We start from the raw sequence: 25,894 nt of genomic DNA, 5'->3' as shown, positions 1-25,894 counted from the left end.
TATTCCACTCCACCTTTCCCCACCCCTTTGCTTATTTGAGAAAGAGGAAAAGTGATGAACCAAAACATCCACCCCATTTTTTCCTCATCTGTTTCAACCACAGATGTCAGTTTTATCCATCCCATTCTTTTTGCCTCATTCCGTTGGATCAGTGGAAGTAACAAATTACATGAGAAACTGTCAGTTTTTTTTCATACAGCCTACAAACTGAATTTAAGATTTTATATTCTTTATTTTCTCACCAAACTCAGGAACTAAGTTATTTTTAGGCAAAAGGGAAATGTGAAATGTTAAGTGTTCCAGCTGAAATAGACCTTCATTATTTGATCATAAGAGTAACTTGCAGTCTCAGTGCCAAATTCTTAGGTGGCAAGAAAATAGTACTTATTTTTTATTAAGCTTAAGGAAAAAAAAAAAAATCCCCACCATGCTCTGTGCTGCTTTGCTAACCTCTGTAGTCTCCTGGATAGTCATATGCTGGGAACATCTAATGGTTGTATTTAAATCTGTCCATTCTTCATACTGCTGAAGCATGTTTTGAGGATTCATGTGCAAATAAGATCTTAGACAGAGCTAGTTGCTAGGAGCAACCTACAAAGGTAAATTACAAAGCAACAACTCAATGACAAAATTCTCCTTAACCCTTGGAAGCCAAAGATCCACTTCAAAAAAATTACTTACACTTGAAATATGTTGGCACTTTTTCTGCATTCATTATCTACTACAAAATACTTGGAATCCATTTATGCTAGTTGAGTATCCCTTATCAAGATCATCAATAACTATCAGTAAACTGCTGCTTTAAGCACCCTGAAGAGTATACAACACTCAATGATTTTACTAATTAATTGAAAGAAAAAAACATGATGAAAATAAAAGACGAATAAATGCTGAATTGTTGTTCTAATTCTAAGTGCATCAGAGTTTTGAAGAAGTGATTGATCACTATGCTCTAGAAGAATTAAAAACATCAAGAAAGTGAAAACTAAAGATGGGTAATTATGAGCACAGAGTATTGATTGGTCTGTATTCTCTGGAAAAATTCCAGCTTGAAATATTTAGCATCGTTGCCTTCATGTGAAGCAGTAGAGTTCATAAATTTAGCAGTGACTATGATAATACTTAAAGATAAAAATTATCCCAAAGATTCTGAATACAAAAGGATATCCAATGTAAGCAAAGATGGCCTTGCAGGTTTTATTCTTTCATTCAACTCGTATTTACTGCGCAGCTGCGATGTGCCAGGCACCGTAGTGGGTGTCCTGGCCTAGTGCATATTCACTGAGCATATTTCCCTGTCAGGAGATATTCACAGAGTATCTGAATCACTAACAATTAACAACAGCTACTATTTATTGACCACCCGTTATGAGTGAGGTACTGAGTTAAGCCCCCATCATATGTCATCTCATTTAATCATCACAATAACTTTATGAGGTAAGCACTGAGATTTCCAGTTCTGTCATCTCACCAGGAACCTATGAGAGAAGCTAGGAAACATATTGCTACATCCAAAATGTTAACGGCCCCAACTTCTAAAATGTTAAAAAGCGGGTAGCATATTACTGGAAGAAGGCTTGGACATCTCCCGCGAAGGTAACAGGTCTCCCACGCGACCCGACGCTCGCGCCGCTCGGTTGCGGCACGCGCGGCCCCGACCTTCGGGAAGCTATCGCCCACGCTCGCTTTCTGCGCACGCGTACGCGCACTAACCCCGCCCCGCCCTCTCTCCGCGCAGCGGTCGGAGCCATTTCGCTGCTGTCTTCACGCTGAGTGTCTGTGTGCTTCGGTGGTTTCTCTGTGGAAGGCCGGAGCCACGGACGGTCCTAAGTGAGCTTTGCTCTCTGGCATCCTGAAGCGGCATTTGGTAAGGAAAAGATGCCCTTACCTCACTGCGAGGCGACGGTGTCGCGGGGTGGCGGTGTGGGACCGGACGTTAGTGCAGCCTTGCTTTGTTACAAAGCGCGGGTGGCCATGGCGGGTGGGGGAAGGGGCGAGCCTCCCAGCCGAGTTCCCGGATTGCGGGTTGCTTGTGCTGCTCCCTGAGGCGCGCTGGCTCTGCTCCGGGCCTCGGTGTGGCTCCTAGGCCGCCTTCCAGCAGTTCCCACTCTTGTCTCCAAGGTAGCACAACCCCACTTTCTCCTTCGACCTGCTCACGTCGGTGGCGCTGTCGCCGCGGAGTGAAAGGGGAGTGAGTTTGGTCGTTATCCCGCGGCGACGCCGCTCAAGCCTACGGCCTTTTATTCATTCATTCATGACACAAATATTCGGCGCTCTCCTGCGGAAACTGTGGATAGAACATGAAACACGATAGACACTGTCCTTCCGCTTCCCTCAGGGAGGTTGCTGTGGGGGAGGCAATTGAAAATTATTTGCAGGTTTTGGTAAAAGGTATGAGGAATGAAGAAGAATGTAAAGGAAGAGTTACTTTAGATAGGGTGGCAAAGGAAGGCATCAAGAAGAGGGAAGACATTTGAACTTTTATCTGAAGGCTGAGAATGCGTCAGCTGTCAAGATGAGGCAGAAAACAGAGCTGCAGAGGCAGAAGGGATTAGTTAGCACTTGAAGGCCAGAGGCTGGAAACGAATGTAAAGAAGGCAGTGTGACTGGATTGTGGCCAGAAGGATTTAAAAGAAAAATGAATTTTAGGTGGCAAGGGTGGAAACAGGGAAACCATTATTGCAGTACTCCATGTGTGCAGTACTGGTGGCAGAGGAGATGGAGATAAGCAGATGTATTGTGGGCATATTTGGGAAGCAGAATTGTGTAGTGGTGGAGGGTAGTAAATCTGGAGTCAGACTGCCTTGCTTGGAATTCTGGCTTCTCCAGTTACTAGCTCTGTCTTCTTCATCTGTGAAAAGGGGATAACAGTTATCCATAAGGTTGTTCTAAAGATTAAGTAAAATAGCTCATGTAGGTGATCCACCAAGGAAAATGTCTGGCACATACTAAGGAACAGCTATGGCAGTTCCTGAAGGAGTGAATGACTCCTAAAAGGGGTATTTTAGTGTGGCAGTTGGATGAACCATGATTTTGGAGCTTGAAGAGAAAGGACCGAGCTTTCAATATATAGTTGATATTGAATATTATGGAGATGAGACAACCTAGTTAGATAAAGGAATTTGATAGTGTAGTTCTTCATATTTCATGTTACTGAGGCACTGTCTGGGCTTGTTTTTTGAATTAATTATTCAGGGATGGAATTTATAGCTAGACATCTTCAGCTTTCCACAGCTTTTCTATGATAGCGTGTCCCTTCACCAAAATGACTGTGGCCGGTGGCCACAGAATAATCATAAGTAACAGGATTATACTGGGGTCCAGTTTGAATACATTAGACTTAAATGCTAACAAAATGCCTAAGAATGATCCCAAAACAGGTATAAAATCTGGCAAAGGGGGTTTTTTCTTCACCTCAAACTAAATTCATAGCATATTTTCTCTGGTTCTAAATCTGGTTTCATATAATTGATAATAATTTAGACTCAGATTAGAGATTTGTAGGCTCCATATTTTTTTTGTTATCCTATAAACTGGGGTAGAGGGGGGAAGTGCCAACCAATATATGTTGCACTTCAAGAAAACTTGGGATCCTCAAGTTTTAACAAGTAACAAGGCTAAGGAGAGTATTGGTACGGCTCCCATACTTTCAGACAAGAGACTTTTTTTAAATTCTCATAAAGTAATGAGACCCCACCAGAGAATTTTTAGCAGTTTACTAATTATAGCAAACCTTCAGGCAAGGGGCAAGAATAAAATCGGGTCTCCTCCCCTCTAATGGTGGTCCTTCCTTACATTACTTCCTGGGAAAAAAGATACCTTCAAAGATAGAAAAAAGGATTCCTTCAATAGGCTTTTCTAATGCACATAAAAAATTTTTGATTTTAATATTTAGTAGGTATCTTTTAGGAGAAAGAGGTGAGTTACACAGGAGTACTTGTAAAGTTATATATGCTTCAGAGGAGAGATTGAAGTGATGAGGCCATTTTAGGGCTACCAGTGAACACTTTGGGAACATACAAATATTTAAGTTAAACAAGTTCTTGCTTTCAGTTCAAGTTCTGAATACATACTGTATTTGGACTTGTTTTAGTTTGCTAAACCTGCAAAAATGCAGTATTCCAGAAATGGACTTGTTTTTAACAATGGTAATTTGTTAGCTTACAAGTTCACAGTTCTGAGGCTGTGAAAATGTCCAAATCAAGGCATCAACAGGATGATAACCACCTCCCTGAAGATTGGTTACCAGCGGTCCTCAGCTCCTCTGTCACATGGCCAGGCATGTGTCTCCTGGTCTCTCCCTTCTCTCTGGGTTTTGTTGCTTCCAGCTTCTGGCTGCTTCTTTCTCAACTTCTGTGGCTTTTCTCTCTCAGCTTCTCTCTGTATTTCTCTGAATTTCATCTCTTATAAAGGACTCCAGTAAAAGGATTAAGACCCACCTGGGGCACTCCTCAACTGAAATAACCTAATCAAAAGGTCCTATCTATAATAGGTCTACACCTAGCAAAATGGATTAGCTTTAAGAACATGATCTTTTCTGGGGTACATACAGCTTCAAACCATCATACAATCTGAGGACAATCTAATAGCAGTCATTATCAGAATGAGAACAAACCGTTGGATTTATACACAAAATGATTGATGGCTATTTTTAATATAGTAGTTTAGGTCTTAATTTAGGCCTCCAGAGTGCCTGACTTGAAAAAGTTAACCTTTCTAAGGCCCAGTTTCTTCCTCTGTAAAAAGACATTATGTATCTACCATATAACAGTATCTGGCATAAACCACCATTGCTATGAGGAATTGAGTTAAAACCCATAAGGTGCTCATTGTAGAAAGTAGGATACTACATAAAAGTATTTAAAAAAAAAAAAGATTAAAGTAATCCATAGTCACCTCAAGATAACCAGTTGGGGGGAAGTTTCTTTCTAGTCTTGATTTATGCAGATATACTTTTTTTTTTTTTTTTTTAGCAAGCAGCAAAGTTTATTTGAAAAGGCCAGCACACATGGGGAAATAGCAGAAGTTGGCAAGACAGAATACCTGCTGGAGAGGTCAGTGCAGGCAGGCCCCTAGAGGGGGGCACACCAGATTGAGCTCTGTCCAGGTTTTATATATTAGCCTTTTGCTAGGCTTCAGGGTGGAAATTCCCATTCTCCCTCACCCTGGCTTAACCTCTCTGTTTCCTCCATCTGTCTCAACTGATTCTAGGAATTAGGGGTTCTCCTTTCACCCAGCCCCTCCTTTCTCCCTCCACCTGTCTTATCTCAGTTGGTAGGGTTGGGTACCCCTTTGGTTTGGCCTCTCCCCTCTCTCTCCACCTGCCTGTCTCAGCTGCCACTCCATCTGGCCAGCAGATATACTTTTTATGTAGTTCAAATCATACACTTTTGTCTCCTGCTTTTTCTTGTACCATGCCATAAACTTTCCAATTAGGTCATTAAAATTTCTTCATAGGGAATTTTAATAGTAGCATGATAGAATATCCTATAACCTAAAATTTCATTAATTTCCAGTTATTGGTTAATTCAAAAAGCTGTTTCTAACTATTTTTTGTTGTTCTGTTTTTTTTTTTTTTAGGTCTAAAGAAGACACTTGAATCATGGGTGATGTTAAAAATTTTCTATATGCCTGGTGTGGCAAAAGGAAGATGACCCCATCCTATGAAATTAGAGCAGTGGGGAACAAAAACAGGCAGAAATTCACGTGTGAGGTACTAAAGAATAAGTTTACATTTATATGATTTATGAGGATCATTTTGGGGTTAAAAGAAGCAGAATGTTTTCTCTTTGTATATGTTAATGTGTTGCAGGTTGTGACTCATTCCCTAGTCTATTTCATTATAAATCATTTTCAAATGAGCATTATTTTTAAAGCAGTCTGATAGGTAAATTATTCCAGTTCAAGCCTATATCATCCTCAGCTTCTTCAGTACCAGTAGTGCAGATTAGAAAAGTTGGAGCAGCTATTTGCCTGCTTATTAACTAACTACTATCAAAAGTAGAGCAGTTCTTGATTGATTCAAATCAAAGTCCTTGAAATAATTATAAACAGAGATTGTTCTTGGGTGTTATGAAATCAGATTTTAATGTGGGATGTTCTGTTATACGAGAAGAGAATATCTGAGCCACATAAGTTAATATTATTATTTCGGGGTTAGCTTATCATTGGATAACATGATTAAAGCTTTTTCAATAAGGTAGCCCATGAATTCTCTTAGGTATGTTATTTTCAGTGTATTTATAGAGTAATGTTTACAACAGTTAACTGTTTGTTTTCCCTTAATGGACTATTGAGTTATGAATTTTTAAAATCCCAGAATTACCCAGGTCAATCTCTAAAACATTTTTTCTTGGTTGTTAAAGGTTCGGGTGGAAGGATATAATTATGCCGGCATGGGCAATTCTACCAATAAAAAAGATGCACAGAGTAATGCTGCCAGAGACTTTGTTAACTATTTGGTTCGAATAAATGAAGTAAAGAGTGAAGAGGTCCCAGCTATTGGTGTAAGTACTGATGGTCAAATACTCGAGATGTATAAATTGTAAGGTTATGCTAACCCAGTATGTGTGGAGACCCAGGGTAATCATTTTTCACTGTTTTCAAATATTAATTGTTCCTTAGTAAACCTTGGCAGCTTGTTTTCTCAGAGGGCTGAAATAAGCTTCTGAAGATTTAGATTTTATTCTTATGTTCTTGTCTTGTGGGCTTAAGCAGTTCTTTTTATCTGTGTGTCTTATGATTTTATATATTTCATTTGTTCATACATCAGATTTTACAGAGCTTTGTATGTACCATGTACTCCCAAAGATAACATTTTAAACAATATAAAAATCAGAAACACCTTTGACACAACTTTTGGTCTCATTAACATTTCCATAAATAGAATATTTCATGCAGTGGAACAATACCATTCTAGTGTTTTTGATACCATGATTGGTTTAATTGTATTATGTAAGTATACAACAAAGACCCCTCTCATTCTGTTTTTAAGAAATAAACTTTATTTTTCATTTAATTAAAAAAAAGAAGATTGGAATTTTCTTGAAAATAGGATTTATTAACATTATAAAAAATATTCACATTATGGTTTTTAAGTAAATCCTTTAGATAAATTAAAATTAGAGATTCAGTTTTTATAAAATGTTTAGGAATAATAGCTATACCAGTTTTTTTTTTTTTTTTTTTTTATCATCATTTTATTGAGATATATTCACATACCACGCAGTCATACAAAACAAATTGTACTTTCGATTGTTTACACTACCATTACATAGTTGTACATTCATCACCTAAATCAATCCCTGACACCTTCATTAGCACACACACAAAAATAACAAGAATAATAATTAGAGTGAAAAAGAGCAATTGAAGTAAAAAAGAACACTAGGTACCTTTGTCTGTTTGTTTGCTTCCCCTACTTTTCTACACATCGATCCATAAACTAGACAAAGTGGAGTTTGGTCCTTATGGCATTCCCAATCCCACTGTCACCCCTCATAAGCTACATTTTTATACAACTGTCTTCGAGATTCATGGGTTCTGGGTTGTAGTTTAATAGTTTCAGGTATCCACCACCAGCTACCCCAATTCTTTAGAACCTAAAAAAGGTTGTCTAAAGTGTGCGTAAGAGTGCCCACCAGAGTGATCTCTCGGCTCGTTTTGGAATCTCTCTGCCACTGAAGCTTATTTCATTTCCTTTCACATCCCCCTTTTGGTCAAGAAGATGTTCTCCATCCCACGATGCCGGGTCTACATTCCTCCCCGGGAGTCATATTCCACGTTGCCAGGGAGATTCACTTCCCTGGGTGTCTGATCCCACGTAGGGGGGAGGGCAGTGATTTCACCTTTCAAGTTGGCTTAGCCAGAGAGAGAGGGCCACATCTGAGCAACAAAGAGGCATTCAGGAGGAGACTCTTAGGCACAAATACAGGGAGGCCTAGCCTCTCCTTTGCAGCAACCGTCTTCCCAAGGGTAAAACTTATGGTAGAGGGCTCAACCCATCAAACCACCAGTCCCCTATGTCTGTGGTCATGTTAGCAACCATGGAGGTGGGGTAGGCGAATACCCCTGCATTCTCCACAGGCTCCTCAAGGGGGGCACCAAATCTTTTTTTTTTTTTTTTTTTTTTTTTTTTTTTCCTTTTTTGTCTTTTTTCTTTTTTTTTTTTTTTCTTAACTTTCCCTTCTTTTTTCAAATCAACTGTATGAAAAAAAAGTTAAAAAGAAAACAAACATACAATAAAAGAACATTTCAAAGAGACCATAGCAAGGGAGTAAGAAAAAGACAACTAACCTAAGATAACTGCTTAACTTCCAACATGTTCCTACTTTACCCCAAGAAAGTTACATACTATAGCAACATTTCAGTGAACTTGTTCCTACTACATCCATCAGAAATTAACAGACCATAGTCATTTCTGGGCATCCCCAGAACGTTAAATAGCTTATCTGTTCTTCTTGGATTATTGTTCCCCCTTCCTTAATTGCTCTCTACTGCTAGTTCCCCTACATTCTACATTATAAACCATTTGTTTTACATTTTTCAAAGTTCACATTAGTGGTAGCATATAATATTTCTCTTTTGTGCCTGGCTTATTTCGCTCAGCATTATGTCTTCAAGGTTCATCCATGTTGTCATATGTTTCACCAGATCATTCCTTCTTACTGCCGCGTAGTATTCCATCGTGTGTATATACCACATTTTATTTATCCACTCATCTGTTGATGGACATTTGGGTTGTTTCCATCTCTTGGCAATTGTGAATAATGCTGCTATGAACATTGGCGTGCAGATATCTGTTCGTGTCACTGCTTTCCGATCTTCCGGGTATATCCCGAGAAGTGCAATCGCTGGATCGAATGGTAGCTCTATCTCTAGTTTTCTAAGGTACTGCCAGACTGACTTCCAGAGTGGCTGAACCATTATACAGTCCCACCAACAATGAATAAGAGTTCCAATTTCTCCACATCCCCTCCAGCATTTGTAGTTTCCTGTTTGTTTAATGGCAGCCATTCTAACCGGTGTTAGATGGTATCTCATTGTGGTCTTAATTTGCATCTCTCTAATAGCTAGTGAAGCTGAACATTTTTTCATGTGTTTCTTGGCCATTTGTATTTCCTCTTCAGAGAACTGTCTTTTCATATCTTTTGCCCATTTTATAATTGGGCTGTCTGTACTATTGTCATTGAGTTGTAGGATTTCTTTGTATATGCAAGATATCAGTCTTTTGTCAGATACATGGTTTCCAAAAATTTTTTCCCATTGAGTTGGCTGCCTCTTTACCTTTTTGAGAAATTCCTTTGAGGTGCAGAAACTTCTAAGCTTGAGGAGTTCCCATTTATCTATTTTCTCTTTTGTTGCTTGTGCTTTGGGTGTAAAGTCTAGGAAGTGGCCTCCTAATACAAGGTCTTGAAGATGTTTTCCTACATTATCTTCTAGGAGTTTAATGGTACTTTCTTTTATATTGAGATCTTTGGTCCATTTTGAGTTAATTTTTGTGTAGGGGGTGAGGTAGGGGTCCTCTTTCATTCTTTTGGATATGGATATCCAAATCTCCCAGCCCCATTTGTTGAAAAGACCATTATGGCTCAGTTCGGTGACTTTGGGGGCCTTATCAAAGATCAGTCGGCCATAGATCTGAGGGTCTATCTCTGAATTCTCAATTCGATTCCATTGATCTATATGTCTATCTTTGTGCCAGTACCATGCTGTTTTGGCAACTGTGGCTTTATAATAAGCTTCAAAGTCAGGGAGTGTAAGTCCTCCCACTTCGTTTTTCTTTTTTAAAGTGTCTTTAGCAATTCGAGGCATCTTCCCTTTCCAAATAAATTTGATAACTAGCTTTTCCAAGTCTGCAAAGTAGGTTGTTGGAATTTTGATTGGGATTGCATTGAATCTGTAGATGAGTTTGGGTAGAATTGACATCTTAATGACATTTAGCCTTCCTATCCATGAACATGGAATATTTTTCCATCTTTTAAGGTCCCCTTCTATTTCTTTTAGTAGAGTTATGTAGTTTTCTTTGTATAGGTCTTTTACATCTTTGGTTAAGTTTATTCCTAGGTACTTGATTTTTTTAGTTGCTATTGAAAATGGTATCTTTTTCTTGAGTGTCTCTTCAGTTTGTTCATTTCTAGCATATAGAAACATTACTGACTTATGTGCATTAATCTTGTATCCCGCTACTTTGCTAAATTTGTTTATTAGCTCTAGTAGGTGTATCGTTGATTTCTCAGGGTTTTCTAGATATAAGATCATATCATCTGCAAACAATGACAGTTTTACTTCTTCTTTTCCAATTTGGATGCCTTTTATTTCTTTGTCTTGCCGGATTGCCCTGGCTAGCACTTCCAGCACAATGTTGAATAACAGTGGTGACAGCGGGCATCCTTGTCTTGTTCCTGATCTTAGAGGGAAGGCTTTCAGTCTCTCACCATTGAGTACTATGCTGGCTGTGGGTTTTTCATATATGCTCTTTATCATGTTGAGGAAGTTTCCTTCAATTCCTACCTTTTGAAGTGTTTTTATCAAAAAGGGATGTTGGATTTTGTCAAATGCTTTTTCAGCATCTATTGAGATGATCAATTGATTTTTCCCTTTCGAGTTTTTAATGTGTTGTAATACATTGATTGTTTTTCTTATGTTGAACCATCCTTGCATGCCTGGAATGAACCCCACTTGGTCATGGTGTATGATTTTTTTAATGTGTCTTTGGATTCGATTTGCAAGTATTTTGTTGAGGATTTTTGCATCTATATTCATTAGGGAGATTGGCCGGTAGTTTTCCTTTTTTGTAGCATCTTTGCCTGGTTTTGGTATTAGATTGATGTTAGCTTCATAAAATGAATTAGGTAGTGTTCCATTTTTTTCAATGTTTTGAAAGAGTTTGAGTAAGATTGGTGTCAGTTCTTTCTGGAAAGTTTGGTAGAATTCCACTGTGAAGCCATCTGGCCCTGGGCATTTATTTGTGGGAAGATTTTTGATGACTGATTGGATCTCTTTGCTTGTGATGGGTTGGTTGAGGTCTTCTATTTCTTCTCTGGTCAGTCTAGGTTGTTCATATGTTTCCAGGAAATTGTCCATTTCTTCTACATTATCCAGTTTGTTGCCATACAGTTGTTCATAATATCCTCTTATAATTTTTTTAATTTCTTCAGGATCTGCAGTTATGTCACCTTTTTCATTCATTATTTTGTTTATATGGGTCTTCTCTCTTTTTGATTTTGTCAGTCTAGCTAGGGGCTTGTCAATCTTGTTGATCTTCTCAAAGAACCAACTTTTGGTGATATTTATCCTTTCTATTGTTTTTTTGTTCTCTATGTCATTTATTTCTGCTTTAATCCTTGTTATTTCTTTTCTTGTACTTGGTTTAGGATTGGTTTGCTGTTCATTTTCTAGCTTCTTCAGTTGATCCATTAGTTCTTTGATTTTGGCTCTTTCTTCCTTTTTAATATATGCGTTTAGTGCTATAAATTTCCCCCTTAGCACTGCTTTTGCTGCATCCCATAGGTTTTGGTATGTTGTGTTCTCATTTTCATTCGTCTCTATATATTTAGCAATTTCTCTTGCTATTTCTTCTTTAACCCACTGATTGTTTAGGAGTGTGTTGTTTAACCTCCAGGTATTTGTGAATTTTCTAAGTCTCTGATGGTTATTGACTTCTAATTGTATTCCATTGTGGTCAGAGAATGTGCTTTGAATAATTTCAATCTTTTTAAATTTATTGAGGCTTGTTTTATGTCCCAGCATATGATCTATTCTGGAGAAAGTTCCGTGAGCACTAGAAAAGTATGTGTATCCTGGTGATTTGGGATGTAATGTCCTGTAGATGTCTGTTAAATCTAATTCATTTATCAGATTGTTTAGGTTTTCAATTTCCTTATTGGTCTTCTGTCTGGTTGATCTATCTATAGGAGAGAGTGATGTGTTGAAGTCTCCCACAATTATTGTGGAAACATCAATTGCTTCCTTTAGTTTTGCCAATGTTTCTCTCATGTATTTTGTGGCACCTTGATTGGGTGCATAGACATTTACGATTGTTATTTCTTCTTGCTGAATTGCCCCTTTTATTAGTATGTAGTGGCCTTCTTTGTCTCTCAAAACATCCCTGCATTTGAAGTCTATTTTATCTGAGATTAATATTGCTACACCTGCTTTCTTTTGGCTGTAGCTTGCATGAAATATTTTTTTCCATCCTTTCACTTTCAGTTTCTTTGTGTCCCTGTGTCTAAGATGAGTCTCTTGTATGCAACATATTGATGGTTCATTTTTTTTGATCCATTCTGCGAATCTATATCTTTTAATTGGGGAGTTTAATCCATTTACATTCAACGTTAAAACCGTGAAGGCATTTCTTGAATCGGCCATCTTATCCTTTGGATTATGTTTGCCATATTTTTCCCTCTCTCTATTAATATCCTTTATTGTACCCATACCGAATCTCTTTAGTACTGAACCTTTCTCCAAGTCTCTCTGTCCTGTCTTTGTTTCTTTGTCTGTAGGGCTCCCTTTAGTATCTCCAGTAGGGCAGGTCTCTTGTTAGCAAATTCTCTCAGCATTTCTTTGTCTGTGAAAAATTTAAGCTCTCCCTCAAATTTGAAGGAGAGCTTTGCTGGATAAAGTATTCTTGGCTGGAAATTCCTCTCACTCAGAATTTTAAATATATCGTGCCACTGCCTTCTTGCCTCCATGGTGGCTGCTGAGTAGTCACTACTTAGTCTTATGCTGTTTCTATACCAGTTTTAATAGGGTCATTATTTTCATTGAACTTTTTTATTCTGACTTGTTTATAAAGGTAAAAATGTATTTTAGTTCCTTCCATTGCTTTGGCCTGGAAGTCAGGAGACTTACTTTCTAGTACTGACTGTTTAGATAATTATAGGATCTTTGCCCATATATAAAATGAAAAGCTTAGACAACATGATCTTTTAAAATTCTTTCTGGCTATGAAAATGTTTCAAATATCTTTCAGATATTTGAAGTCATTGTGATTGCTCCATCTATTATGGCCTCTTCCTCTCTCTTGTCTTCTTGTAGTGTGTGTCTGCCAGTAGCAACTTCTTTTTTATCTGAAAATGTTTTTATTTCACCAACTTTTTGAAAAATATTTTCACTGGATATCAAATTCTGGGGTCCCATTTTTTTCTTTTATCACTCTAAAGATATTGTTCCATTGTCTTTTTTACTTCCATTATTTCTGATTAGAAGTCAGCCATATTGGAATTATTTTTTCCTATATAGTGTGTTGTAGTCTCAGTCTTTTTTCTTTGGCTTTGGTTTTTAGCAGTTTGACTATGATGTGACTAGGCATGGTTTTCTTTGTATTTATTTTGTTTGTGGTTGCTGAGATTCTTGCATCTGTAAATTGATGTGTTTCACCAAATTTGGGGAAGTTTTGGTTATTCTTAAGCTATTACTTCCCCATTTTTTCTCCTCTTCTTGGACTTTTATGTTAACATGCATGTTAAATCTTTGCTATTACCCCACAGGTACCTGAGGCTCTTTTTCCCCCCTCTGTCTTTCACTCAGTTCTTCAGATTTGATTGTTAGTATTGATACAGCTTTAAATTCACTGATGTCTTTTCTCTGTCAACTCCATTTAGCTGTTAAGTCCATCAGTGAATTTTATTTCGGATAATGTCTTTTCATTTCTAGAATTTCCAACTCATTCTTTCTTTCTTTTTTTTTTTTAAGAGGATATCAAATTGTTTATTGATTACACATGATAATGGATGATACAAAAGCTTCATTTCCCATCTATAACTTCATCTAGTACCATTATTCAATTTAGATATACTGCATAGGATGTGCCAACAATCATTTTTATAACCAAATGAAATTCTGTAAGTTTGCTTGGGTGACCCTTTTAACTGATGAACTTCAGGTCACAACACAGTTAACTGTCAGTTCAACTACACCAAGGTTTCTGAAGACGAAAGGCTTCACTGCCCACAAATCGTTCTTCTAAGATTGTAAACGAATTTTGAATGGAACCTGGCATCACCCTGAAGGAAATCTAACATTGTTGGGGCAGTTTATCAAGATGGCTTCAGAGTAGACTAACTTTACACAGCACATTTAAAAAAAGGCACATTTAAAAAAAGACACATTTATTCAGCATCATGATCAGACTATTACATTTAGCAATCAACAGCATGGGTGCGAAAAAAAAAAAATCTACATTAAAACCCTTTGTTGGAATGCTTTACACTTTCCACAGAACAGAAACTAAAATAACCTGTTACACAATTAGTCACAAATACAGTCCTCGTGGTCTTTTTTTGCCCGTACACATGAGTATTGTCTAAAACATGTCTTCTTTGTAGCAGCTAGGCCCTGCCACCACTGTGCTTGGCTGAGTTCACAAATCTGTTGTAACCTGTAGCTTCCCTGTCACTTCTCTGGGTCTCCTCTCCTGCTAAGCTTTGTTTCCTGGCAGTAATTAAAACCTGCCACTGCCATAGCTACTGCTGTGCTGGAACCGCCATAGCCACCTTGGTTTCGTGGTTTGGCAAAATATTGGCCTCCACCACCATAAGGGCCAGAGCTTCTGCCTCCAAAGTTTCCTCCCTTCATGGGTCCAAAATTTGAAGACTGATTGTTGTAACTGCCAAAATCATTGTAGCTTCCGCCACCTCCAAAATTGCTTCCATCATTACCAAATTCATTATAGCCATCCCCACTGCTACCATATCCACCACCACCTCGGCTGCCACCAAAGCCACCATGACCACTGAAGTTTCCTCCTCGATCAAAGTTGTCATTCCCACCAAAACCACCTCTGCGACCACCACCGAAGTTTCCAGAACCACTTCGGCCTCTTTGGCTGATTAAAGCACTGGCCATCTCTTGTTTAGACAGGGCTTTTCTTACTTGACAGTTGTGGCCATTCACAGTATGGTATTTCTGAATGACAATCTTATCCACAGAGTCATGGTCGTCAAAGGTTACAAAAGCAAAGCCTCTCTTCTTGCCACTGCGTCGGTCAGTCATGATTTCAATTACTTCAGTCTTCCCATACTGCTCAAGATAATCGCTTAGGTGATGTTCTTCAGTGTCTTCTTTAATGCCACCAACAAAGATCTTTTTCACAGTTAAGTGGGCACTTGGTTTTTGAGAGTCTTCTCTTGAGACATCCCTCTTTGGTTCCACAACTCTTCCATCCACCTTATGTGGCCTTGCATTCATGGCTGCATCCACCTCCTCCACAGTAGAGTACATGACAAACCCAAAGCCTCTGGAGCGTTTGGTGTTTGGATCCCTCATTATGACACAGTCCGTGAGCATTCCCCATTGCTCAAAATGGCTCCTCAGACTTTCATCGGTTGTTTCAGAGCTTAGCCCCCCCATGAAAAGCTTCTGCAGCTGTTCAGGCTCTTTAGGAGACTCTGACTTAGACATGACGGCAGTGGGAGGAAAGAATTCAACAATGTTTCCTCGGTGGCGTCCACGGGCAGAAAGCTCATTCTTTCTTATAGATACTATTTCTCTGCTGGCATTTCTTTTCGTTCTTTAAAAGCACATGTTCATAATATATGGATTTCCTTTATGCCATTGAGCACAGTTATAATAGCGGCTTTAAAAATCCTTGATTGTAAATTCTCATGTCTGGGCCATCTCAGGATTGGTCTCTTTTGATTGTATTTTCTTTCAAGATTGGATCACATTTTTCTCTTTCTTAGTTTGTCAAGTAATTTTAGATTGTATTAGGGCATTGTGGATATTATGTTGTGGAGAATCCAAATAATGTTTTATTCCTCCAAGGAGTATTGATTTTGTTGTTTTATCAGGAGGTTAATTTAGTTGGACTCAAACTGCAAATGCTGTATCTTGGGTGTCAGCTCACATTTCACTTCAATTCTCTGACCCTTTGCTAGGCAGCCTGGAGTTTGCCCTCTATGTGTGTGCTTGAAAGGTTAGCCAGAGATTTGGGCAGAGTTTATACACAGAATTTGGGGCTCTCCCTTCCTGGCTCTGTCCTTTCCAGGATTCCCTCCACAGTTTCTAGCAGCTTTGGTTCCCCTAAACTCTATCCTTTGATTCTCGAGTCTAGAAAGACTGGGTTTTCTATTGGAGTTTTAGCAGCCTCGTATGGCTTTTCTTTAGACTAAAAGCTGTAAAAAAAAAAAAAGAAAAAGGAATTACACTCTTAATATTCCCTGCTTCCCTATTTCAGTTCTCCTTTGGTATCTGCCTGCTTTTGTTCACTCCTCAGTACTTTCATATAGTTGTTTTTTTATTTTTTCTAGAGTTGTATCTGTAGGAGGATCAATCTGGTAGGAGCTTAGAGAGCTAAGAGAGTACTCTACTGTCTTTTCCTCATTAGCATTTTAATATGCTCAGCTCTTTCTCATTAAATGCTCCAACTCTGCATTTCCTACTCTCCCTCACTTCCTCTGTTCCAGCTACGATGGTCTTGCATTTCCTCAAATATGCCAGCACCTTTCTGCATCAAGACATGTGTACTTACTGTTCCTTCTGCCTGAGGTGCTGCTCTTTTCCAGATATCCACAGGGCTCACTTCTTCACCTTTAGGTTTTTACTCAAATGTCTACAGTCTACAGTGCACAGGACAGCCTGTCACAAGGAATTACCCAGTCACAAATGTCAATAGTTCCAAGGCTGAGAAACACTGTTCTACACTAAATTTTTTTCATGGTCATTGTATTAGAATGTAAGTTTACTGCTGTGTCCCCAGCATTTAGTACACTTCCTGGTTTTAGAACAAGCTCTTAAGTGTTTTTTTGGTTGAATGGATAAATTTGGAAAAAATTCATATCACAAGCTCATCTATATTTTTGGCTGCTGTCTTTACCACACCTCTCCATCCTAGCCAAGCCCTTGCTTATGTCACATATTTCCTCTGGTGTTTGCCCTTCCACTCTACAGATTGCACTTGCCAAAAGTTACCTGAATGTTTCTAAATGCAAAGGATGCTTCAGTGATCACTTCATAGATTATTTCATTAGAAGTTCCTGTGATTTTTAACTAGAATGCTTTTATAAAGAGAAACCTCTCTTTATCCGTAATTTAGTCGCCTTGAGGTATAATTCATATGGGTTTGTATTAGTTAGGGTTCTCTAGGGAAACAATCAATGAGAGATATCTATAAATATAAGATTTATAAAAGTGTCTCATGGAACTGTGGTATGCACAAGTCCAAATTCCATAGGGCAGGCAGCAAACGCCAATGAAGATGTTCAATGAACTCCTCAGGAAACAAACTGGCAACTTCAACGAACTCCTCAGGAAATGTTTTGCTGGTCGGCCAAAGAAGTGAAGGTCCTCTTGTCTCGCTTAAAAGTCTTCAACTGATTGGATTAAATCCAGCTGACTGCATTCTCTCACTGGAAGACACGCCCTTCATTGATATCATCAGTCACAGCTGCAGCTAATTGACTGATGATTTAATAAACCAGCTTGTTGATTTATTAACCAGCCACAAATGTCCTCACATCAATAGTTAGGCCAGTGCTTGCTTGACCAGACAGCTGGGTACCATCACCTGGCCAAGTTGACACATGAACCTAACCATCACAGGCTTCATACAGGAAAAGCAGAATAAATGTTTGGTTCTTCCCTTTAATTTACAAATTAAAAAAAAAAAAAAATTAGTCTTTAGCATCCTCCAAAGGTGATCAAATAGTTTTTTTTCCCCCCCAGAATCATTATGAACTCTTTGATTCAAATATATAGTGTATTTTAATCCATTCAGGTTTTTCTCTTAATTGGTTTTCAAATTGTCTCATTTTTGGCCAGTAGGAACTTCTTCAGCTTCATCCCTGAATCCTTTAACCTTTGATCACTTTCTTGCTTTCTGGTATACCATATGTTTGGCTTAACTTGAATTTTCCTATGCCAGACTTGGAATTGGCCATTTCTTCAGGAGCCCTGGTTCTTTTTAGTGGGGGTTGGTTTTTAGAGGCCATGAACTGGGTGTTGGGTGTGTTCATTGCTACTGGATTGGTCATTTTTTTTTAGCCTTTGCAGTGTACTGAGCTAGGAAAAACATTGTTTAAGATAAAATATATTTTCAATTAAAACTGATGCTTCCAATTTAAATTGAGGACCTCATTGTGCATCTGTATATCTTTTTTCTCATCATGTAGTTTTGAAGTTAAATCTACAAAACCAAGGATACTCAGAAAAGTCAGGTTTCTACCCCTGCCTCCTCCATCCTGTTCTCCATCTCTCATGTTTTTGTTTGTTTGTTTGTTTGTTTGGGGAGGTGGGGGGTTGGTCAGCCTTCCTCTTTCTGATTACAAGCAAGTAATACATATGTATATATAAATACCCCAACTCTCATTTCTTATACTAACTGTATCTTATTGTTCAGTTTTCTCTTTATCCACCTGTTTTTCACTTCATAGTACCATAGTTTATTTAGTTAGCCTCTATTGATAAACATTTGTTTTTTCCCCATTCTTTTTCTAAGAGATAGTGCTGAAATGAATAGCCTTGTGCATATGTATTTTTGCCAGTCTGTGGGAGACATTCCTTAATTTGGGATTGCTGGGTCAAAGGATATGCATATGTAATTTTGCAAACTACTGCCATTTTCCTGTCTATAGGAGTTGTATTATTTTTCATAATTCTGTTTTTCATCATCTCCGTAATTAATTGGATTCAGTCCTATTCTCCTAAATGTAAGTATCCCACACCATAAGTATCCCATCCATAGAACAAACTAATCTGTAAGCTTGGGCATTCTGTCAGATGTTTATACTTCTGTAATAAAGCCATCCTTTCTTGACTATTGGCTAGATAATCTTTTGATGTTATTTTGACAGGGAGCTACATATTTCATCTTGAACAAGACCTTTATTCCTAGTAGATCAGCTTTAAACAAATTGGCATTCAAAAAAAACGGGATACATTAAGAATTCATGAGATTTCCCTGTACAACTTTTCTCCTTTCTTAAGCTTAAGTTTTTAAATTATTTATGATGAGCAGTTTTTCTGGCCTTGTTTCCTTCTATTAGATGAACACCTTTTGGTTTTTGATGGAGTTTTGTTTGATTTATTCGTAGGAGCAATATACCCCCTGAAATAGTGAACCTATTTTGTCACCTGTTTGGGGGTGGGGGGTTGGGGGTGGGGTGGTCACATCAATCTGTAGGTAAGTATGTACTGAATTTCCACTACAAATTCTTAATGTTATAGTGCAAGATTATCAGAATGCTTGAACCATTTTACATTTCATTGTATCAGAGTGCCTTATCAATAGATTTAACCAGTTTGGGGTAGATTTTTTTTTTACTGTTTGCTAATTCAGGAAATAAAAATGATAGTTCATTGTTTTAATTTTTTAGTTATTAATTGCTATTTCACATTTCCTCCTTTGAATTGTCTATTCTTATCTGTTAGTAGTTCTTGCTTTACTATGAGTTCTTTTACAATTAAAAGCATTTTTATGAATTATAATACATGCTTATTGTAGAAATTTTGGAAAATAAAGACTATGAAGAAGAAAATATAGATGAACTGTAGTCTCACCAAAGTTGCTAAAATCTATGTATTTTTGTTCAGATATTTAAATGTGATAATTTAACATGGTGGCATACATGTTGCATATATTGTTTTATAACCTGCTTTTTTCACTTAATGTAATAGTCATTTTCTCATGTCATTAAACCATCTTTCCTTAGGCAGGGCCAAGGTTATGTACTATAACACTTCTAATATCCTCTCTTTCTCCCAAGCTATTAACTTAGTTGATCAAGAAATGTAAAAAAAGGAAATTTCCCCATCTCTAGAAAATAGGAAGTTATCTCACTCAAATACCTCAAGACTTGAGGAAGGAATTTTTTCTTAAGTTGGTGTAGATGAGTGAAGTAGAGAAAAATTTTGGCCCTGGGTGGGGAAGGTAGTTCAAAGAGGCAGGATAAGTGAGCATTGTGGCACCAGTGCTGCCCACGTAATTTTTCCTGGGACCTGACTATTAGGGCTGTCCCCAGAGTAGGTACTCCTTTTGTCTACCAAATGCCACAACTGTAACCTTGGTAGAGCAACTCTGCCTCAAGCTATATGCTAACTACATGAATTAAAAAGTATACTGAAAGAATGAAAATAAAAGCATGGCTAAAGCTAGTACTAGGCAAATGTAGTATAAAGTAAAATAGAAGTAACAGTATTAATATAAAAATAAATTTTAAGGAAGAAAGTGGAAAAGAGAAAGAAAAATCAGTTTACAATTTAGCAATCCACATAGTATTAAAAATGCTATTGTGTGTGTTGGCAAAACTTAAATGGTAATATTAGAAAGCAGTAAGGAACCCCCCAAAAAAAGAAAAAAGTTAGTAATCTAAACATTTGGAAATTTGCTTGGATCTAAGAGAAAACTTAAAATTACAGTTACAGACTAAGTAACAGTATCTGTCAAAACTCTGGTGTAACCACAGGAACAGGCTTTTAATCAAAAGCATATTAAGTGCTTATTTTATTGCATTATTAAAGATTTTTAATTGAATGAATGCATAAGCCTGCAACCTAAGAAATATAACAAAATAAAACAGGAGAAAGAAATTAATAAAGATAAAGTCAGAAATTGCTGGATTAGAAAGAAAAAAAGATAAAAGTGATAAAGTGAAATTTTAAAATACTCTTTGAAAGAGATAAATAAAATAGTCTATCCCAGGTCAAAGTAAGAAAAAAGTAAATACTATAAATCCATGATTTCTTTTTTTCAAAACCGATCTGGTTTGATGGGTTTGAGAATTCAGAATTACTCATATTTTTGAAAAGTCATATTGTACATGTACCATATAACACCCCCAACCCATCTGAGGCAGGACCCTGTAATCAAACTTTCTTAAAATTACATAGTGGTCTTAGAAGAAGAAAAAAAAACCTGCTCAGTGATCTTAATAGAGATTTTAAAAAGGCATTTGATAAAATTAAACATTTATTTACCAATAAGTGCTTAGGAAATGGAGTAGAAAAATGCTTTCTTGACATACTAAAAGGTATCATCTAAAAGCAATAGTAAACACTGTACTAAAAATAAGCCCAAGAGCAGCTCTGCCCAAAATGTTTGTTACAGTTCATGTGAAGGTAAGTACAGAAATTGAGTAAGCATTTAGAAACACTTACAACATTGTGCAGCATTGTGACAGAGTAATTTTACATTTGTTGAATCTAATAATTAGAAATTTTGAGGTTGTATCTTGTGGGCCTTTTATATTTCTAATAATTCATTTTTGATATATTTTACAAAAATATTGTTCCCTATAGATTGGGGGGACCTCTGTCATCACGGATAGGTTGAGATGCACTGCCCCAGAGGAATTCCCTATAAAATTAAGATGTGACCAAGGAGTCACTATTACCAGCCTTACTCAGTATAAGGCAGCAAATAAAAGGAAGTAAGAGAGATATATGTAGTATGAGAAGAAAAAGAAATGGGTGTAAATATTACAAAAGCATAGTCAGAAATGTCATTATTTAGTAGTATGGGTAGAAAATTCAGACAGGTGAACCAATTAAAAAATTGATAAAACTTAAGCTTAGTATGGTGATCTGTTGTAAGATTAATACATAAAAATCTGCACAAGCAAAAATAAATTTCATTGGAAAATTATCCTATTCACAGTAGTAGTAAAATTACAAAGAAGAATGTATGATTTGTAGGATGTATAAGCAATATAACAAATTTTTACTGAAGGATAGTGTCAAGAACTCTAAAGGGTCTGAGATTTTACCGTACTTGCAAGCTAACAGTTTAACCTACCACACTTCATAGATAAAGGCAGAAGACACGAGACTCCCAAGTCAGAGACTTGGATATTGTTCATGGCATAGAGGCAGCATGAGCTTCATGTTTACATTGGTTTCCATTGTCTCCAAATCCATTAGGAACGTTGTAGAATAGAGTTTGATGTTCCCTCTGGCATGCTTTTTCCCCATATATGCTCTTGGTTGGCTCCTTAACCTGCTTCAGGTCTCTTCTCATATGTACCTTTTGAGTGAAGCCTTTCCTGATCACCTTATTTAAAATAGTGATCTCTCGCAGTCCCTGTTCTTCTTACCTGCTTTATTTTTCTCTATTGTTCATCACAACTTGACATATTATGTATTTATTTATTGTCTAGTATTTCACATTAGAATATAGCTCTATGAGGATAGAACTTCCATCTTTTGCCACTGCTGTATCAGCATCCAGAAGATGTCTAGAATGTAGAAGTTGTCTAACCAAATATTCGTTGAGTCTTGGATGTATTCATGAAAGCATTGAGTGGAAAAAGTAAATTACTATACAGCATTAACTGATCCTACTTTGTACATATGTGTACATACTATACTATATGTAGGGTATAGTGAATATAATTTATAATATATAGTATACTAAATATGTGTGGATTATATATAGATCTGAAATATATCTATAAAATGGGAGATGTGAATAATTTTTTCTGCTCGTTTTTGACTGAAATGAGAGCTAAATAGTTTTAATTATTGTGCAGAGAGGAGGTGTGATATGTGAGCCTTGTTTAAGTATTAAATGGATTTACTAGTCCCCATGAAGGCAAAAGCACTTACATGGCCTTGACTTTTTCTCTTGTAGGTAGCACCCCCTCCACCTGATACTCCTGATGCCACAACGGATACAGGTGGAGGTTTACCAACAACCATGGGAGGACCTCTTCCTCCACATCTGGCTCTCAAGGCAGGTCAGGGACTTGAATGTGTGTACATGACTGAAAAAATACAATATGTTTAGTCACCATTTCGCTTTTTCATGTTAACTGTAGTAAATTTTTGATGTTAAAATATGTTAAAAGAGACAACCCAAATTCATAAATTTTCAAATATTAACAGATCATTTAATTTCTCTTATAAAGTGTGGTGTAGCATAATTCATTAGCTTTTACTAATTGTGATCTCTGAATAGGTTTTACCCATTTGGTTAAAGGGTCTTATGATATGCCCTTTCTTGTTTCTAACTTATTTTTACCAATTATAATAGACTTCTTTGTTATCTTATGGATCCAAACCATTGCTGAATTCCTTTTTCACTCTTTGATATAGTCAAAACTTTATTGGGATGTCTACTGTAAGGTGGTAGAGTAACTAGAATATTGATCAAATTACTGAAGTCCAGATCCAGTGTTTATGATTTGGGAATAATAGTAGTATTGACCTCACAAGATTGTTCTGAGTAGTAAATGCATGTAATAAAATAAAAGAGTTAATAGTCAGCCAATGATAGGTGTTCTTTTTTTTTTTTTTTTTTTTTTTTTTTTCTTTTTTTTTTTGTTTTTTTTTTATTAAATTCAGTTTTATTGAAATACATTCACACACCATACAATAATCCATGATATACAATCCACTGTCCACAGTATGATAACATAGTTATCCGTTCATCACCACAATCTATCTCTGAACATTTTCCTTACATCAGAAAGAACCAGAACAAGAATAAAAAATAAAAGTGAAAAAAAACACCCAAATCATACCCCCATCCCACCCCATTTGTCCTTTAGTTTTTATCCCCATTCCTCCACTCATCCATACACTAGATAAAGGGGGTGTGATCCACAAGGTCTTCACAATCACACTGTCACCCCTTGTAATCTACATTATTATATAATTGTCTTCAGGAGTCCAGACTGCTGGGTTGGAGTTTGGTAGTTTCAGGTATTTACTTCTAGCTACTCCAATACATTAAAGCCTAAGAGGTGTTATCTATATAGTGCATAAGAATGTCCACCAGAGTGACCTCTCGACTCCATTTGGAATCTCTCAGCCACTGAATCTATTTCGTCTCATTTTGCATCCCCCTTTTGGTCAAGAAGATACTCTCAGTCCGACGATGCCGGGTCCACGTTCATCCCCGGGAGTCATACTCTGCATTGGCAGGGAGATTTACACCCCTGGGAGTTGGGTCCCACGTAGCGGGGAGGGCAGCGAGTTCACGATAGGTGTTCTTTTTAGTTAATCTACTTTCTCATCAAGACTGATTTCTGTTACATCTCTTTAACTTCTCTTTATTTCTAACACCAGTGTTAGCAATTTTCTTTTCAGAGTCATGGCAGAGAAACAGTTTTTTCATTTAACCAGTTATTACATTTGTATCAAGTTGAGAAACAAATGTATATTGATACGTGTGTTAGATTGTCAGTCACTAGAGCTTTCCCCTGCATACTAGCCTTGGAATTTGCAACGGTAGACCGATACTGCAGCCATCTGTCACTCTTCAAGTAAGTCGTGGACATTTTGAATTCCTTGCCAAACAGTTAAAACCTTGGGTTTCCAATCATGGAGTGTCAAAATCAAAATTAGGAATACTCTTTAAGATATTTAGGAACTTCTTAGAGTTTGATTCATCAAGAGACCCATGATCTTCTTTCTCTAATAGAAAATAATTCTGGAGTTGGAGCCTCTGGTTATGGTGCTCCTGGGCCCACCTGGGATCGGGGAGCCAACTTAAAGGATTACTACTCGCGGAAGGAGGAACAAGAAGCACAAGCGGTAAGGGTATCACCCTGTATTACGTCTCTGAAAATGTTACTAGGGTCTTAGTTGACAGCAAGGTTTAGGTTATTTACAAGATAATGGTTTGGAATACTTGTGAGTGGCTATTTGAAACTGTTTATTCGCACAAGTCACCGTAAACTTAAGCTACCTATTAAATCTGGTCACTGGAATTGCCTTTGGAAAAATAGTTTTTTTCCTGGTAGTGATAAAAGATGTCCTCATCTGATTTTAGGAAATGTATCTCAGGAAACCTTATATCATGAGTACTATAGTAAGATGTCTTGATAGTACAGCTTATTTTTCCACTTAATATATTTAAAGTGTTAAAAACAAGCACACACACAAAAAAGGTTTTTAGTAACAATGTAAATGCAGTATATTAACTAATATCTTTTTTACATTTGGACCTTTGGAAGCAATAAAATTAATTTCTCCTCAGTTTTGACTAGGACTAGAAACTAGTAAAAACAGCTTTTGCAATATAAGGAGTGGTATAAAGAAGATAATTGTGATAAATTTCTGTACCTAAAGTGCTCACAGCTAAACTAAAATTAGTGCAGCAGAATTTAATTATCATTGATTCAACAGACTCTAGAATCAGAAGAAGTGGATTTAAATGCTGGGCTTCATGGAAACTGGACCTTGGAAAATGCTAAGGCTCGTCTGAACCAGTATTTCCAAAAAGAAAAGATCCAAGGAGAATATAAGTACACCCAAGTGGGTCCTGATCACAACAGGTTTGCTTGTTTTGTTCTTTTGCTTCTATAGTAAGTTTGAGTTGTTTTGGATATTCGTTGTTGAATGTGTTCTAGTTTTGTCCATGTTCTCTGGTTCAGTTTGTGGGTTAGCAGAAAATTGTGTAAAGAAGATATTTTACTTTGCACAGGAAGAATTGTCATGGATTTGTAATGTGTTTAACATAGTTATCACTTATATGTATGATTTTAGTTATTTTAGTTGTGTAAGGAGTTCAGCCTTTTGCAGAAATCTGCTGTTTGTGATGCAGACTTGTAAGGTTCTCATTTGACTCTGAGAGGCAAAAGTCATGGCATTGTGTGGGTGGTGTTCATAACTGATTTAAAAACCAGCCAGAAGTGGTTTTATTCACTGTGATATCATAAAAGGCAGCTTTAAGTGTTATCTCTTTAATAGGTCATCTTAGACACTTAAGTTTCAGAATATCAGAAATAGATTGTATTGCATCTAAATGTACATGTAAATTTTGCTTCAGTTTTGAAAGTTGCCAATTCTCATTAAGAGTCCTGTTGTTGAAGTGTAAGGGCTTATTGTAAAGCTAAGGAAGGACAGCTTCAGATCTTTGTATGTGGATTAAATTAGCCTATTTTTTTCCATTAAGTTTATAAAACTGAAGATAAAGGGAGGTGATTGTAACAGTGACAGTCTGTTTCTCAGCCTG

At 37.1% G+C, this 25,894-nt stretch overlaps 2 protein-coding genes across 2 annotated transcripts in view; one reads left to right on the top strand and one right to left on the bottom strand.

The window, feature by feature from the left end:
* Positions 1–1,729: 1,729 nt before the first annotated feature.
* Positions 1,730–25,894, top strand: part of DHX9 (DExH-box helicase 9) — a 62,549-nt gene continuing 38,384 nt past the window's right edge. The window contains exons 1-6 of the mRNA XM_037825204.1: positions 1,730–1,867; positions 5,581–5,713; positions 6,366–6,506; positions 22,565–22,670; positions 24,359–24,471; positions 25,066–25,214. Of these exons, the coding sequence (XP_037681132.1) occupies positions 5,603–5,713; positions 6,366–6,506; positions 22,565–22,670; positions 24,359–24,471; positions 25,066–25,214 (620 nt within the window). The 5' untranslated portion in view covers positions 1,730–1,867; positions 5,581–5,602. The remainder of the gene's footprint in view (positions 1,868–5,580; positions 5,714–6,365; positions 6,507–22,564; positions 22,671–24,358; positions 24,472–25,065; positions 25,215–25,894) is intronic.
* LOC119527805 (heterogeneous nuclear ribonucleoprotein A1-like) lies at positions 14,395–15,402 on the bottom strand. Its single transcript, XM_037828238.1, has one exon. The coding sequence runs from the start codon at positions 15,400–15,402 to the stop codon at positions 14,395–14,397; it is 1,008 nt and encodes a 335-aa protein (XP_037684166.1).

The sequence above is a fragment of the Choloepus didactylus genome, chromosome 2, assembly GCF_015220235.1.
Source record: "Choloepus didactylus isolate mChoDid1 chromosome 2, mChoDid1.pri, whole genome shotgun sequence".
Taxonomy (NCBI): Eukaryota; Metazoa; Chordata; class Mammalia; order Pilosa; family Megalonychidae; genus Choloepus; species Choloepus didactylus.
The sequence above is the reverse complement of the archived record's forward strand: the minus strand, read 5'-3'. Positions and strand labels throughout refer to the sequence as shown.

Excerpts from the sequence above, each read along its gene's own strand:
- LOC119527805 (XM_037828238.1), bottom strand. The coding sequence starts at position 15,402 with ATGTCTAAGTCAGAGTCTCCTAAAGAGCCTGAACAGCTGCAGAAGCTT.